The sequence below is a fragment of the Salvelinus alpinus genome, chromosome 22 (assembly GCF_045679555.1).
Source record: "Salvelinus alpinus chromosome 22, SLU_Salpinus.1, whole genome shotgun sequence".
Taxonomy (NCBI): Eukaryota; Metazoa; Chordata; class Actinopteri; order Salmoniformes; family Salmonidae; genus Salvelinus; species Salvelinus alpinus.
This window is the reverse complement of record NC_092107.1, coordinates 17,712,190-17,730,569: the sequence shown is the minus strand read 5'-3', so window position 1 is coordinate 17,730,569 and position 18,380 is coordinate 17,712,190. Positions and strand designations below refer to the sequence as shown.

Sequence of the window (18,380 nt, the reverse complement as noted above, 5' to 3'; positions counted from 1 at the left end):
GACCACAATAAAACTGTTGATTTCAGAAGATGTGTTCGGGCTGTGGTGGTTGTGTCTGTAGCAATAAAAAACATGGGGATGGAAAACCGATCCGGACATTATTGGCATCACAGACGCAGGCGATTTCCACAGCGTCACTTGGTCCTATGGGCTCTGAAAGGAGAAGACACGTATCGTCTCGATCAATCAGTAATGGCTCATGTTTTTTTTAAGAGCAGAGAACCAGCACGTGTCTTCTTTGATTCGTTTTTTTTAATCTCTGTCTGTTTGGGTGATTTGACATTCTTGACCCTGTCCTCTTCTGCACCAGAGAAAAGATGGAGTCGAGCTCCACAAAACGACTTTAAATGTTTTCATAATATGGAGAGACTCTTGGGTGAAGGGATCATCCTTGGCAACCGGGCCATGATATATTTAGCTCTGTTGAATAACATGTCAATGAACTAAACTCCAACAGTTATTGCAGTGAAAGGGGTCTGAGAGGCAACAGTCACATAGAGGGAGAGAGGTATATTCTATAATATCGGATATTATAGATCTGACAGGTTGACATTGTGATGGCGTTGGTAGTTGTGGATGGGGAAAGACATGTTTGAAGACAGGTAGTCATCGACATGCTCTTTTCTGAAGACTTTCTTTAGCGTCAGGAATGAGGAAGATATTTAGACAGACAGGTAGACGTTCTGGTTTGTTTGACTGTTGACTCACTGTCAAAGAGGATAGACAGACACTCACACACACAGAGGTGTCTGACTGTTGACACACACACAGAGCGGGCGGGCGGGCGGGAGAGGTGTGTGTGTGCGTTGACAGACAGTGGCTGCGTCAGTGACAGAGGGTGTCAGCTCAGTGTCAGTGAGATGTGTTTAGTTTCACACTCTGCTGACCTGATCTCCGGTCAGGCTGTCCACTCTGTCCCGCTGTGGCTCCTTACATAACCCCTGCTGTCATTCACACACTGCCCTGCAGGGAGCCATGGCCCGAAGAGTTACACACACACACACACACAACGGACGGACCCGTGCAAACACACGCACATACACAAGCATGGATGCAGACACGCATACATACACACCCACGCACACACACGCATATACACACACGGACGCACACATGCATACAGGTAATTGCCATAGTCATGGAAACCCTTGAGTAAATGGGCGATACAAAGTTTATTGAAAGCAGGTGCTTCCACAGAGGTTTGGTTCCTGAGTTAGTTAAGCAGTTAACATCCCATCATGCTTAGGATCATGTATAAAAATGTAGGGCAGGCCATTATTTTGGCCATTATTCTGGCTACCATGGCTATGCTCCCATAGGATGACAATGCCGCAATCCACAGGGCACGAGTGGTCACTGAACGGTTGGATGAGCATGAAAACGATGTAAACCATATGCCATGGCCGTCTCAGTCACCAGATCGCAACCCTATTGAACACTTGTGGGAGAATCTGGCGCGGCGCCTGAGATAGCGGTTTCCACCACCCTCAACAAAACACCAAATTATTGAATTTCTCGTGGTAGAGTTCCATATGCTTGTAGAATCGATGCCAAGGCTGTTGAAGCTGTTCTGGTAGCTCATGGTGGCCCAACGCCCTATTAAGACACTCTATGTTGGTGTTTCCTGTATTTTGGTAGTTACCTGTACACTGTACAGGGTTTCAAAAGGTTCTACATGGAACTCAAAAGGGTTCTGGAACCAAAAAGGTTTCTATCTGGAACCAAAAAGGTTTCTATCTGGAACCAAAAGGATTCTACCTGGAACTGAAAAAGGTTCTTAAAAAAGGGTTACCCAATGGGGACAGCTGAAGAACCCTTTTAGGTTCTAGATAACACCTTTTTTCTAACAGTACACACACACACACACACACACACACACACACACACACACACACACACACACACACACACACACACACACACACACACACACACACACACACACACACACACACACACACACACACACACACACACACACACACACACACAAAAGCATGTGCATACATGTCCCCTCTTACATAGACAGACTCATTCCAATATGCATCATTCAGTATATTCTACAGATATTTATAGTATCACTGACCAGATTTCCATCCAACCTTTTTACGCGAGTAAAGTACATGTTGGATATAAAAAATGTCACAACTAGCCTAAACTCTCCAAATGTCGACAAAACGACATTCCCTAGACAAGGTGGGAACATTTTGTGTCTGTAAAATGAATTATGCGAGAGATGGCAGAGGAAATGCCTTGATGTGCAAATATTGATATAATTACCATCATACTGCAGTAATGATATCTTGTGTGGTCCTCCCAGGCTCCCACTAGGAAGTGGGAAAGCTGCCGTTTATTACACTATAGATAAAATAATTTACGATGAACTTCACAAGGTGAGAGCTTGATGCTCCTTTCCTATAAATATCAAGGGTTTTATTCCGGCGACATGATGATCGATGCTTGGCTGCCGTTTGACCCAAAAATATATAATATAATATTAATAATATTAAAATATAATAAAAACATTTTTTTTTACTTTTGTTCGTAATAATCTCATCATGTAGGCTATACTTGCACTGTATCTGTGAGCTGTTGGCTAGAGCGCACGTCCCTAGACCAGAATGGGCACATCCGCTGTACCGTACAACACAATTTTGTTTGTGACAAAACCATCAGTAGAGTTGAAAATGCGATGGAAACCCATTTAACTTTTTTTATCTTTTTTTTTTTCGGCACACGTTATTTTTATATGCACTTTGTCATCTCCCACAGCCTTTAATCTGCAATCCGCAACAAGTCAATTTGATCTAAATACCTCTGGTGGGAAAATGCGCATCACGAAACCCAGACAAAAAAAGACCATAATTTGGGGGATTTTCACTAAATGTAATCCATGGAATAGTTCTTTGGAGGAAGGATTGTTGACACATACTGTACATTTGACATGTATCTAAAAGCATAATTGAGAAATAGTTTATCAAAGTTGACATTGCCTTCCCCAGGCCTCTTATAAGAGTCTGTAGCGTTTCATCTGTAGGTGCCACAAAGCAGCATTGGTGTAATATGAAGCTTTACAGCTTGCTCTGTGATATGAGTAGTATTTTGATTTCAACAACTTTTTTTAACATTCATTTTTGAATATTTAAAGATATAAACATAACATCAACAAATGTTTTTATATATTGCTGAACATAATACACTCTACGGGCATATCAAAGTCCCATAGTGGGATCTCTGCTTTTTCGAGTTATGATCCATTTTGGGGGTGTTCGTAAATTCACCCTGGCTATCTATTCTGATTTCAGAGCACTCTCGTCTGAGTGTACCAGAGAGCAGAATAACTGATATGACCGGTGTCAGTAAATGTAGGCAAAAAAACGTAATACAATTGTTGCCAGTAGCACAGTTAGTCACCAACGCTCGTGACAACATGAAAACAGCCTAACCACCTCTGCTAGGGCGAGTAAAACGGTCAGAGTGAGGTGTTTGAGTCTGGAAGTAGCTAGTAAGCTAGCCAACTTTAGCCAGTTAGCTTGGGTGCTTTCGGATCAACCCCTACTCCTCGGGCCAGAGCGTCCAGTGTGTGCTCTGAAGGCTTCGAAAGCAAAAAGCTCTTAATTTACAAACGGACAATCTGACAAAGCTCTGAATTTAGGAACGGCCAGAGCGCACTCTGAGTGCCCTCCAGAGGGAATTTACGAACACACCCTACATAAGCATTACCAACAGAGGGAATGTGAAAATGGATTCAAAATGGTCGTGGTGATTTGCAGGATGTGCAATGATACAAGTAAAAGGAGGGCTGCGTTTGGTTACATTGATCAATTTTTTTTCAATTCTGATTTTAGATGCAAATGTCAAACGTATGTCAACAATCCTTCCTCCAAAGGACTATTCTATGGATTATATTTAGTGAAAATCCCCCAAATCATGGTCTTTTTTCTGTCTGGGTTTCGTGAGGAATCCCTCAATATGAATAGTATATATAGTGAACAAAAATATAAACATAACATGCAACAATTTCAATGGTTTTACTGAGTTACAGTTCATATAAGGAAATCAGTCAATTGAAATATGAGTTTTTCCCCACAAAAGGGCTTTATTACAGACAGAAATTCTCCTTAGTTTCATCAGATGTCCGGGTGGCTGGTCTCAGACGATTCCGCAGGTGAAGAAGCCGGATGTGGAGGTTCTGGGCTGGTGTGGTTGCACATGGTCTGTGGTTGTGAGGCCGGTTGGAAAGACTGCCAAATTCTCTAAAACAACATTGGAGGCAGCATATGTTAGAGAAATTAACATTAAATACTCTGGCAACAGCTCTGGTGGACATTCCTTCAGTCAGCATGTCATTTGCACACACCCTCAAAACGTGAGACATCTGCACATTTTAGAGTGGCCTTTTATTGTCCCCAGCATTAGGTGCACCTGTGTAATGATTCTGCTGTTTAATCAGCTTCTTGATATGCCACACCTGTCAGGTGGACGGATTATCTTGGCAAAGGAGAAATGCTCACTAACAGGGATGTAAACAAATTTGTGCACAACATTTTAGAGAAATAAGCTTTTTGTGCATATGGAACATTTCTGGGATCTTTTATTTCAGCTCATGAAACATGGGACCAACACTTTACATGTTGCGTTTATATTTTTGTTCAGTATAAATGCACTGAGGATATTCAAACACACTTTCTTTAAAATATTTTACTGTACATAAAAGGACAAGGATACAGTATCCCAATATCTACACTGCCCTGTGTAGGGTGCCGTCTTTCGGATGGGACGTTAAACTGGTGTCCTGACTCTGAGGTCATTAAAGATCCCATGGCACTTATTGTAAGAGTAGGGGTGTTAACCCCAGTGTCCTGGCTAATATCCCAAGCTGTCCCTCATACCATCACGGTCACCTAATAATCGCCAGTTTACAATTGGCTCATCCACCCCCCTCCTCTCCCCTGTAACTATTCCCCAGGTCGTTGCTGTAAATGAGAACGTGTTCTCAGTCAACTTACCTGGTAAAATAACGGATAAATACAAATAAAAATACACACACAAGAAATGACGTAAATATTCTCGCTCACTCTTACATACTGCCCCCACAAAAATACAGACCAGTACACCTGCCAAGAAAGAACAGACATGCATGTACTAAACCAAATACAGGGCAGGTACACTGAAATCCATTATGCACTGGACACAGCTACACAACTTATACAACCCTTATAAGCCACTGATACTGGACTGGACTCTCTGATATTTGTATACATGTCTTTCTATTTGAATGTATGTATATGTGCATGTGCATGTGCATGTGCGTGTGTGTGCATACTGTATGCGTGTGTGTGTGACCCTGTGTGCTAGTGATGCACAGGCCAGCTTGTTTGTTCACCCGCACCCACCCGCGTGTGCGAATAACCCATCCACGACCGCCCGACTGTACGTGATAAAGTGAAAATCCGAAACCCGCAAATATAGAAAATGCGCTGAACAGTTCCCGTTCACTTTCTCCGCCCAAGTTCCCAAAAGCATTTGGCGATTGGGGTGTATCTGGTGGGCGCATGCAGTTAGGTTCTAAACATAAGGCTTATGCACGAATGCCAGATAAAAATAATGAATGAAAAACTTCAATGTAGCCTATAGATATGAATTGCACAGCAATTGTACATTTAAGGATTTTTTTAATGCATTATCTTCTCTTTATTCAAACCGCTCGCCACCTACCCGCCCTTCACCCACACAATATTCCATGACTCTAAACCCGCCCGCCCAGCGTATATAACTGTGGGGTTATGAGTCACCCCCGCGCATTACACTGTGTGCTGGGCTATGGCATGTGGTTATTTAGAGGTCAGTGGTGATGGTCCCCCTGCCCGAGGGAAGTGGATTTAATGTCTTTCTTCTAAAACTGTTCCCAGATAACAATGCGTAGGTACGGCAACATAATGCATCTCTCTCTCTCTATCTCCCTAAGTCCTTTCTCTTTTCCTTTCGGACGGTTTAGGAGACCTTTGTTGATTTTCTCCCAGTTCTGACTCACAAGTTCCACTTCAACTTGATATCGCACCGTTCGTTACGTTCATACAGCCTTTACCTATTCTTCTGTATATCTATGCTGCTTAGGCCCTCTCTGATATTCATCTCCCGGCCGTCAGGGCTACTTTCATGTACGGCTGTTAAAGTGGGTCTGTGGTGTGTTGACAGTGTTCCCATACAGTATTACCATGCTATCTCAGAGCTCCAGCCCACGGTGGATCATCATCGTGGAAGAGCATGGATTTTCTGTTGCGGCGTGTCCGTGAGGACTAGGACATCAAAGAAAGCCTACTGAGGCCCCTATGAAATGAAAGAGGAGGAGGGAGAGAGCTATCGATTAGTAGACGTGAACATTAGCGCACCTCCCTCTCGTCCTTTTCCCTCTCTCTCCACCCCTCTCTCTCTATCTCCCGTCTCTCGTTCTCTACACCCATCCCTCTCTCTATCTCTATCTCTCCATCTCTCGCCATCCACCCCCGTCCTCTCCATCCATCCTTCTCTCTGGAAGGTTCCACAGTAGATCTCTTGGCTCTGTGGTCATTCGGCTATAGGTGGGGCCTGTTTAGGAATGGTCAACCCCAACTGCTCTTGTTCCCTCGTGGCCACACCGTTCGCTCCGTTCCATCCCTCCTTCCCTCCTTATTGCCTGCACGATACCTGGGGGTGGGCAGGGTCACTCTTGTTTAATCTAACAGCGTATTGATTCCATTATATAATTAATGACCCGGGTGGGGGTTTGGGAGGACAGGGAGGAGTGCAGTGGGAGGAGGGAAGCGCTTAAGCCCTTGAGAGTTGGAGAGAGCCTTGATCCAGAGTCGTCAAGGTCAGACGGAGCCGGCGCTTCGATGTGGAGGTGGCTTGTCGTCTGAGGACCGGAATACCGAACCAGAGAGTGAGAGAGAATGTCCAGCAATCCAGTGCAGCCGTGGACTGATCAGCAGTTGAATAATAAGTAAATAGAGAAACATCTGACGTTCAAATGTTCCACCATCAGCCGTGTGGTGAGACCAGAATACTGACGCTATAGACACTCCAGCCACTCATAAAGGTCTATTCACCGATGTGATAATAACCGCCACCGGAAGAAAATATGAGTAAAACACTGCTCTAGTCTACATAATTGATATGGATGAGTTGTTGCCTCTGTACAGTTTGGACATTTTCACACCTCTACGGTCGCTCGCTCTCTCTCCTTTTGTCAGGTGGGAAATAGCTGTCCCGTCGGGTTGTTGAGGGACCAGTCATACCGTATAGTAAACATTTAAAAGCAGACAGACAGACAGACCGTATTTCATTGTGGTAAGAGGAGCAGAAAGAGGGGTAACGGGAAGATAAGGAGAGGCGTGCGGCTGTTGTCTTTCCCAGTGTTAAAGCCTGCGGTCTAACTTTGGGGGTCACGAGTGGCGCAGTGGTCTAAGACGCCGCATCTCAGTGCTAGGGGCATCACTGCAGTACCTGGTTCCAATCCAGCCTGCTTCACATCCGGCCGGGATTGGAAGTCCCATAGGGCGGCGCACAATTGGCCCAGCGTCGTCTGGGATTGGCCGGGGTCATTGTAAATAAGAATTTGTTCTTAGCTGGCTTGCCTAGTTAAATAAAAGATATTGCTGCACAGGCCAATGTTAGCCAGCTAAAGTGGGCACTGATTCATTTTTTAAGGAGCACTCCAAACATTCTAGTCCCTTTTATTATATCATATCATATCCTATTCTATTCCAACTGACATTACCAGGGCTGACTGTGTCCCTGAGGTGTCCAGTGTAGTGGGTGGGGTCTTAGCTGGTATTTAGACCCTGCTCCCGCCAACCTTGGCCAGGTCTTCTATGAGGCTCCAGAGGAGAAATGTGAGGCATTAAACAGCCATTTCCCTGTAGCCTGGGGAGCCAGTTGCATTCCAGCAGGCAATTGTCTGCGTGCTGTTTGCCTTAAATGTGTTCATTTGCACGACTCCCCCAGTCAGAGCTCTGTGGGGAGGGTCGGGGCGTTTTAACGAACCTCTGACAGCTGGAGGCCCTAATTAAACGTCCCCCGCTGAAAACAAAACAGCCAAGCAGCCAAACGAACGAACTAACACACCGACCAACCAACTGATGGAGAGGCTCGGGATGGAGAACGCACTCCCTCCCGTGCTGTCTACACGAGAGCCAGCCACAGAGCAGAGAGCAGGGCAGCACAGCATGAGGTATCACACAGACGTACACACAGATGTAAGCACATGTGTGCACATGTCCCGCACAGGGCTGTTTTGGATGCACACGTACGCATGCACACACCATAATACTTTTACGTCCGGCATACCAAAGTCAAGTTGTTTTGGCAAGGCTACTGCGGTGTGTTTAGAGCCTGTTTTATATCGGAATAAGCTTTCGTTGTTTTCAATAACCCTCCGCAGATGATACGGTTGACATATAGCTTGTTGTGACGGTGCTGGAGAGAACATTTGCAGTCAGAGGCCTTTGCCGCGGTCCATTTGGGAGAGTGCATTAGTAGCATCCCAACCTGCGACAAGGTTATGAAGCTGATTGAATAATTACCGTCCATTACGGCCCACGCCGCTGCTGATGTGCTGCCTGGCTTCTGTCTTTAGAGATAGAGACGCACGGCCGATAGAGACTCAGATTAGATAAGGACAGATTGGGTCAATTAAGAGATAAACATACAGGTACAGGACAGAGTGTGTGTGTGTGTGTGTGTGTGTGTGTGTGTGTGGGAGATCAATTGTGTGACTTTTATTTCCCCCTCACACAATACAATGTACTCAGCCAGCCAGGTTGGGGAAGGTGATGTACAATGTCATTGCTACACACGGCCCAGGGACAGTGTGTCGGCTACAGAGATTCTACACTGATGTGATGCCGGGTTGGGAATTGTCACAGTCATGTAAAATGCACTAGAAAGTATTCTCTTGTGGACAGACGACTTAAACATCTCACCAGATTACGCAACATTTTAGATTGAATAGAAAGTCATTTCATTGAAATGTCAAACTCAGGTCTGGCTCCCCAATATCCCACCTCCCTACCCCAACCTGACCCTATTCTACCTATTATTCTTCCCCTCCCATGATAGTGTTGACCCAGCGGTAGTGAGGGCACCCCTGGCCGCAGGGCAGGACACCAGGCTGCTGCAGGCCACGCTGACCTTTTAAAGGTCACCAGAGCACAGAGGCAGAGAGGGGGAGGGGAGAGGGAGGCCAGCCAACTGGCACCGCTGGTAGAACTGGGAGTCGGAGGGTGTGTGTGTGTGGAGGCAGGGGAATTGGGGGAAGGTGGTCTGCTTTGCCCTGTCTTTGGTAACTGGCGTGAGACTTCTGTAGTGAATGGCTTTTTCAGCACAGTGGACGCTCTTCAAAGCTTTTATAGTGAAATGTACACCTAACTATGCATAATTATTCCTCTCTCTCTCTCTGTGTCTCTGTCTTTCTCTCTCGCTTCCTCACCACTGCAGGGGGTCTGAGCCTGTCACAGCCTCGGCCAATCGCAGCCTGCGTTAGAGGTGGCGGCTGTGTGTGATTGGAGGATGGCGACCATGCCGTTCATCAGCGAGGGAAAGTGCGTGAGCGTGGAGTGGGACTTCCTACAGGGACTACTGGCCAAACCCCCCACCCTGCCTTGGTGAGAAACACACACACACACATAATAGCATTGCATAGCGAGTGCTAACACACACAAACACTTACTCATATTCTAAACGATCACACCCACACAGCCCCTCTCACACACTCTGTACTGTGTAGTAAAATGGTTATTGCTCTGTAGCCTTGGGTGTGATGGCTGTTAATCCCTTTCCCTTAGTGGGAGATTACGTACATTTGGCTGGATTTATTAATGGACGGTCATTTATAGGCGGATATAAAAACTACGCAGAATCCATGGGTGAGTATTGATTGTCCTCTCTGGCGAGTTGAGCTCGTATAATAATGAGCCGTTGTGGAGGACGGGGCTATTCTAAACACAGCTGTTTACACACCCTGGAGAACACAGGCCGACTGGGGAAATACCAACGTGTTGGCTGATTAGGACAAACACCACACACATGCATGCAAAAACACACAAACATACACACACACACACACACACACAAGGAAACATGCGTACACACACGTTTTATTTTCTCTATTTCTTTCTCTATTGCCCTCTCTCTCTCTCTCTCTCACACACACACACACACACACACACACACACACACACACACCCACACCCTCCCTCCCGTGGCAGGCAGTCTGCAGGCCCGGAATGAGAATCGATGTCACAGACACGGAGGAGAAAGGCTGTTTCTTTATTCTACCACAGACACAAACTGTGGAGTCGCCGTGACAACATAATTCTACCACTCAGGCCCCATTGAGGGGAGTCGATACCCAATCAGAGAGACAGGCTACCTGAGCCCAGGCCCCCCTCTGCCACACGGCCCCTCCTCCTCGCATTGATCACTCAATCACCGCTGCAGCCCGGTACCTGCCAGCCAGTCGCATGGCTGTGTGTGAGACAGCGAGGGAGAGAGAGTGTGGATGCTAGGGTGTGTGTGTATGTGTTGGAAGCAGACGCACTAGCTGTGCTGTGTAATAGCCATGTGTGTACCAGTGGGACAGGGGAATAGAGCCTGGTAGATGGAGCACTTTCTGTCTGTAATTACACGGACAGACAATCTGCTGGAGACAAATTAGAATTGAGATTGGTTCACTAAGATTGCGGGTGTCATTATATTCCTTTTAAAGGACTATTCTCGGGTCATCGTCAGCATACACGACCAAGCCACAGGTGCTCATTCTGTGGTCAATTAGGATTCTTTATCATTTCGGGGCTTTGGCATGAACCACACGCCCTTTCCACTTATAATTCTCCTTTACCTTCTCTTTGCTATCTCTCCCCTCTCCCCCGGACCTTTCTTCTCCTCTTCCAGTTTGCAGAACCTGCGGAAGGAGAAGTCTCGTAATGCCGCTCGTTCCCGTCGCGGCAAGGAGAACTTTGAGTTCTTTGAGCTGGCCAAGATGCTCCCTCTCCCCAGGGCCATCACCAGCCAGCTGGACAAGGCCTCGGTCATCCGCCTCACCATCAGCTACTTGCACATGCGCACCTTCGCCAGCCAGGGAGACCCGCCCTGGTGCCCCCTGCTGGAAGGAGAGAACCACTGCAGCAAAGGTGAGCCCTTACCCTTACCTTACCCATGATCTTAACCTGAAATGACTGGAAAACACAGTCGCCGATGCTGCAACAAAAGCATTTGACAAATTGTACTGTAGGTGTATCAGCATTGTAACAGCAATATACTATTCTATGTAGTCCTTCTCTTACCCAATGCACCTCGCAGACACACACATGACTTCACATAGTACACCTTATTGAGCTCCCCCCATCGCAGAAAAGAGAAATAGAGAGAGACAGAGACAGAGAGAGACACACAGAGAGTGAGAGACAGAGAGAGAGACAGACAGAGAGACAGACAGAAAGATAAACAAAGAGATTGAGAGAGACAGAGAGGGAGAGAGAGACAGCGGGATAAATAGAGAGACATAGATAGAGCAGACAGAGAGACAGAGAACGACACAGAGAGTGAGACAGGAAGAGAGAGAGAGCGAGAGACAGAGAGAGACACAGACAGAGCTGCACAAAGACGGAGAGACAGAGAGAGGATACACAAAGGAAGGAGGAGCCTATTGGTGCGATTTGTAATTACAGAAATTAGCTATATAACGAGTAGAGTGTGATTATGAGGGTTGTCTAATTGCTACTATTACAGAGGGGAAACAACTCAGCTACAATTAGGTGTGTGTGTGTGTGTGTGTGTGTGTGTGTGTGTGTGTGTGTGTGTGTGTGTGTGTGTGTGTGTGTGTGTGTGTGTGTGTGTGTGTGTCAATGGTTGCAGAAGTGTTTGTCTGTGATGGTGCGTTATATTTTTTTGCACCAGTGTGTGTCCCATCCCAGTTACTCTCAGCAAGTCCTCCTGAAATGAGACAAACCCATGATATCTCATTGATACTGTGTAAGACGTGAGCATCGATATCACGTACCTTACAAACAATGACAGTCTAGTCTTCACATTTGCTTATTTTACAAGGAAGTCCTTGAATGACTCGTAGAGTTACTGCCCACGATCATACTCTTACCATTGTTCTGTGGATAGGTTTTCCGAGGATCCGGCCTTGGAAGAGGCCTGGTGAAAGGAGGACGTGGGCATCTCATTGAAAAGCACGTCTATCTATTCCAGTGCTTCGATCGATCGCCAATTGACGTTCACGTGCCTGTGGAAACACGTTCAATCCACTAGCAGATGTTCTAACAGAGCTTTACAAATGCATCTCAATGGATTGACTTTGGAATGTACGGTACACTGCTGTATGTACAGCGTGCAGGACATTTTGACCATTCATCTGTTTCTGAAATCTGTACGGAGGTTCCCTCTGGAAAAAAAGAAGCAATACTACTCTATTCATCAGCATTCGGAAAACATGAAAGTATGACGCCCGCACGTGTTGGACATGATGCTGGAATGAAGATCATCCACCTGGTGCCCGAATAACCGCCACCCGACCCGGGACCCAGAATTTCAGAATAATGTCACAGGTCTGGGTCGGATCTGACATGATTGTCACGAGTCTCTGTGCTGCAGTAGAGAGGGGGGGGGGAGAAAGAGGGAGAGAGAGAGAGAGAAATGTTACAATTTATGTTGACTGCTCTTGGTTTTAACTAGAGTGGAGCATGGTGCATGTAGCTTGTTCTTGTTGTTGTTGTTGGCCAATCATAAGTCATGAAAGCAGCTACAGGCTACGGTCATAGAGCTTTGGTGTGTGGCAAAAGTTAGGAGATTCATGTATTTAATCAATGTAAGATGTAATTACAAGTTATGGGAGAAGGATAGACGACAGCGACCAAGAGCCAACAGGTAGGCTGCTACTTAAAACTTCTTATGGGCAGGTGGCGTCCCACCTGGCCAACATCTGGTGAAATTGCAGAGCGCGAAATAAAAAAATACCAAATTCAAATATTTAACATTCTTGAACATATATGTGTTAAACATCAAAATAAAGCTTAACCTTTCTAGCGCAGGCGTTCCGCTAGCGGAACCCCTCGACAACATTCCGCTGAAAAGGCAGCGCCTTTTTTTGAAATATGTAACTTTCACACATTAACAAGTCCAATACAGCAAATGAAAGATAAACATCTTGTTAATCTACCCGTCACGTCTGATTTCAAAAAGGCTTTACAGCGAAAGCACAACATATGATTAAGTTAGTTCAGAGCCAGGTCAAAAAAACACACAGCCATTTTCCAGCCAAAGACAGGAGTCACAAAAAGCAGAAATATAGATCAAATTAATCACTAACCTTTGATGATCTTCATCAGATGACACTCATAGGACATCGTGTTACACAATACATGTATGTTTTGTTCGATAAAGTGCATATTTATATCCAAAAATCTCAGTTTACATTGGAACGTTATGTGCAGTAATGTTTTGATTCCAAAACATCCGGTGATTTTACAGAAATCCCAGAAATCCTCATAATAAACATCGATAAAAGATACAAGTGTTATTCACAGAATTAAAGATAGACTTCTCCTTAATGCAACCGCTGTGTCAGATTTTTTTTTAAACGGCGCTCAGAGCCCAATCCAGCCAAATCCAGCCAAAGAAATGTCCGCCATGTTGGAGTCAACAGAAGTTAGAAATAACATGATAAATATTCACTTACCTTTGATGATCTTCATCAGAATGCACTCCCAGGAATCCCAGTTCGACAATAAATGACTGATTTGTTCCATAAAGTTCCATAAAGTCCATAATTTATGTCCAAATAGCCACTAGTTGTTAGCGTGTTCAGCCCAGTAATCCATCTTCATGAGCACTAGGTCCAGACAAAAAGTCAAAAGGTTCCGTTACAGGTCGTAGAAACATATCAAACGATGTATGGAATCAATCTTTAGGATGTTTTTAACATAAATCATCAATAATGTTCCAACCGGAGAATTTCATCGTCTGTAGCAAAGCACTGGAATGAGAGCTAACTTTGTCGGGAGCGCATGTCACGAGCATGAGACACTCTGCCAGACCACTGACTCATTCAGCTCCCATTCCCCCCTCCGTTATAGCAGAAGCCTGAAACAAGTTTCTAAAGATGGTTGACATCTAGTGCAACTTAACCCCATAGACACTGTGTATTTCTCAGGTTTTCGCCTGCTATATGAGTTCTGTTATACTCACAGACATCATTCAAACAGTTTTAGAAACTTCAGAGTGTTTTTAATCCAATACTACTAATAATATGCATATATTAGCATCTGGGACAGAGTAGCAGGCAGTTTACTCTGGGCACGCATTTCATGCAAAAGTGAAAAGGCTGCCCCCTATCCCAAACATGTTAACTTCTTGTTAATCCAACTGCTGTGTCAGATTTCAAAAAAGCTTTACGGCGAAAGCAAACCATGCAATTATCTGAGGACAACGCCCCGCATACAAACACATGAAAATCCTATTTCAACCAGGCAGGTGCGCCACAAAAGTCAGAAATAGCGATATAATTCATGCCTTACCTTTGAAGATCTTCTTCTGTTGGAACTCCAAAATGTCCCAGAAACATCACAAATGGTCCTTTTGTTCGATAATGTCCTTCTTTATGTCCCAAAAATGCCCATTTATTTGGCACGTTTGATTCAGAAATACACTGGTTTCAACTCGCCCAACATGCCTACAAAGTATCTAATAAGTTACCTGTAAACTTGGTCCAAACATTTCAAACAACGTTCCTAATCTAACCTCAGGTACCCTAAAACGTAAATAATCGATAAAATTGAAGACGGAATAAACTGTTTCTAATACCGGATAAAAAAAACGTGAAGCGCGCTCCAGTTCACGCGCACCAAAACAGTAGAGTCCACCTGGAGGGACACTTACAATGAATAGGACTACTTCTTAATTTCTCAAAAGAAAAACATCGAACAATTTCTAAAGACTGTTGCCATCTAGTGGAAGCCATAGGAACTGCAACCAGGTTCCTAATAATAAGGGTATCCCATAGAAACCAATTAGAAAATTCTATGACCTCAATTTTTTCCCCCCTGGATGGTTTGTCCTCGGGGTTTTGCCTGCCATATCAGTTCTGTTATACTCACAGACATTATTTTAACAGTTTTAGAAACTTTAGAGTGTTTTCTATCCAAATCTATTATATGCATATCCTAGCTTCTGGGCCTGAGTAACAGGCAGTTTACTTTGGGCACGCTTTTCATCTGGAGTTGAAAATACTGCCCCCTACCCAAGAGAGGTTAATATTCTGAATGGAGTTGTTGTTATTTGTAACTGTAGGCCTCAATTAGCATAGCTAGCTAACGTTAGCTAACTTAACTAGCTACTCCCGGTTTGATGCAGTCACGATAGTGACTATGTAATCCTATTTGATGAGAAATAACCTAGCTATGGCAGCTATTAGTCTACTATAGCGCGAGGCAGCTTGGTTGGTTGCTGTCTCTCTTCTCTCCCTCCCTGCTCCCTGTGCCACTCACTCACAGTACGGCCTCTCCCCCGCCTGCTAGAGTGGCAACTCTCTCTCGCTCCTCTGACGCTCTATTAGCTCCGGTTAATAAAGTAGTTTAAACATTTTTATTTTCTGCTGCTTCCCTCATTCGTATCGAACCAAGTCTGGATCCGACCAAGTCTATACGGAACGGGTCTAGTTGTCCTCGGGTCCGTTCGAAATGGGTCTCTATATTTGAACATTTAATTAATGCATATCGGGTCTGGGCGGGAAAGCCCCAGGTCCATTTCGTAACGGGTCCAAAAACCTCTAAACCCCAACCCTGCTGTTGCATCATGGTGCCTGTAGTTAGACATTTAAGTACCTACAGTGTGATGCATGGCTGTAATTCCACTGTAGGAATGTGGAATTATGTGTCCAGACGGAATCCTGAAGGGGACTCTTGCGGTGGCTTCCCTCCTCTGTCATTCTCCTCTCCTCCTCCCGGGGTTTGGGCGGTGGGGGTTGGGGTGGGTGAGGGCCACGGGGGTAAGGGAGAGAGAGAGAGGGGGGGGGGGGGTAGTGTGGTTTTTGTCTGCTTCCCACGTTTCAAAGCCAATCTTGAAAAATGAATAGACAGAGGAAAATCAATTGCATGACCTTCACACAGCGAGAGAGCGGGAAGAGAAGGAGAGAGATATATGGATGGGTGGTGGAAGACGAAAACGAAGGAGTGGTAGAACGGGAGAGGACCAGATGAGGAAAAGTAAAATCTCTCAAAGATGATGCTTTTTCACCCATTATGTGTGTGGTGTAGGTTGGGTCTACAGTGGAGAGCGTTAGTCCTGAACCTTTAATTTCATGTATTATTCAAGACTACTGAATATGCACAGGTGATTTGAGCTTTTAAGAGAGAATCTCTCTTGCAGATATGACTTCCACCCTGTAGAAATGCCAAATGTTGACCTGTCTATTTTCCCGAGGCATCTCAGTATTTTGCAGTTTTACAATATTGTAGAGATTTTGTCTAATGACAGCACACGCTGACTCTTCAACACAAGCCTCTAAGATCTTCTAAAGACACCGAAACAGAAACCATGGACCAATCGGAAAAAATATTCTGTCACTGTTTGTGAGGTCAAACTCACCTCTTTCTGTCTCTCGCTCTCTCTAGCGGTCTCTTGACTTTGACTTTGTCTGCCTCGCATGTCTCTGTCTCTGTCTGTCTGTCTCTGTCATCTCTCTCTCTCTCTCTCTCTGTCTTACTGTCTCCTCATCACTTCTCCTCCGTCGCTCTCCCTCACTTTCTCCATGTCTGCCTCCCACCTAATTCTCGGCGTTTAAAGCAGCGGTGGCTTTTAAAGGAAGTTAATTGCACTCAAATTATGTTCGACCGCGGAAGAAGTGAGGGAGCGACAGTGAAAGAGAAACAGGGAGAGAGAGGGAGGGAGCGAGAGAGGGATTGCAGAGTGAGAGGATAATTGCGGTGGAGAAGGACGTTGCGATTATGGTTGCTTTTTCTCTCCTGTCTGTCGTCTCAAACCCTGTCTGTTCTTACAGGGGTAATAACACACACACACACTCTCACGCACTACACACACACTCTCTTGGAAAATTGGAGTTCAGTAAACAAGTTGCTAGGTGATGAAAAGACATGAAAAGACAACTAGCATAAGCAAACTTGAGTAAAAAAAGAGAAAAAGAGATGAACCACATGCGGTTATTTACAGTCAGGTCCAAAATTATTGGCACCCTTGATAAAGATGAGCAAAAATAAATACTGAGTTATATGGTATGCTTATTTTTTTTTTACAATTATATTATTTTAAACAATTCCTCAGAGAAATATAATTTTTTAACAAGTAATATTTTTTTCTCAAAAATATAGGGGTCAAAATGATTGCCACCCCAGTTTTCAATAACTTTCACTGAGTCATTTTCTGAAATGTTTTACGAGGGAACTTAGACCATTCCACTGGTGTGCGTGGCCAAAGAGCTCTATTTTCATGTCATCCATCAAATGTAAACGCCTGGAGTATGCTAAACGGCGTTGGCACTTGGATTGGAACTGATGCCATGGTCAAATGACATGAAAATAGAGCCCTTTGCGTGGCTACCAGCGGTGGGTTTGACGTCGAAAGAAGGATGCATAAGCAGAAAAGAACCCCATACCTACTGTAAAATATGGTGGGGGATCTTTGATGTTATGGGGTTATTTTGCTTCCACTGGTCCTGAGGCCCTTGTTAAAGTCATGAACTTTACCCAGTACCAGGACATTTTTGGCAAAAACCTGGTTGTCTCTGCCAGGAGGATAAAACTTGGCCACTAGTAGATCTTCCAGAAAGACAAAAAGACAATAACCCCAAGCACACATCAAAATGTGACCACGACACCTGCCGCACTCCACTCAGGAATCTACACCTTTTTCTCCCTGAGTATTCATTAGAGGTGAGGTTTTCTTAAATGAATACTCACGGAGAAAAAAGGTATAGATTTCACCTTCGCAGAAGGCAGGAATCGTGGTCACGGGCAGGCAATGGTCATACACAGGTAGGCAAACAGGCAGGTGAATCAAAACTAGGACTGAAGGCTATAACTGGTTCTCACAAACGAGCTAGGAAAAGGCTTAGTAGAGTCAAAACGAACAATACCTCACAAAGGCACAAACAGAATGAACTGAACTAATTAAGGAGCTGATGAAACCAGGTGAGTAACTAACACAGGTGAAATCAATGAACAAAAATGAAAGTCAGGGCTATGTTCAAGAACACAAAGAAACAGGGCTACCTATCAAGAACACAACGAAACAGATCACAAGGTTGACTAAGAAAATAAATACAGAACCTTACAATACCACATAATTACAAACTGAAAACATGTTTTTAGAATCTTTAGCAA

The 18,380-nt window shown here is 44.8% G+C and overlaps 1 protein-coding gene across 3 annotated transcripts in view; it reads left to right on the top strand.

Moving 5' to 3' along the window:
• The window catches only part of LOC139549153 (neuronal PAS domain-containing protein 1-like), a 40,276-nt gene that overhangs the window by 2,559 nt on the left and 19,337 nt on the right, over positions 1–18,380 (top strand). For all 3 annotated transcript variants that reach the window (XM_071359313.1, XM_071359314.1, XM_071359312.1), the window contains exons 2-3: positions 9,478–9,644; positions 10,933–11,171. In XM_071359313.1, coding sequence (XP_071215414.1) covers positions 9,550–9,644; positions 10,933–11,171 — 334 coding nt within the window. In that variant the 5' untranslated portion in view covers positions 9,478–9,549. The remainder of the gene's footprint in view (positions 1–9,477; positions 9,645–10,932; positions 11,172–18,380) is intronic.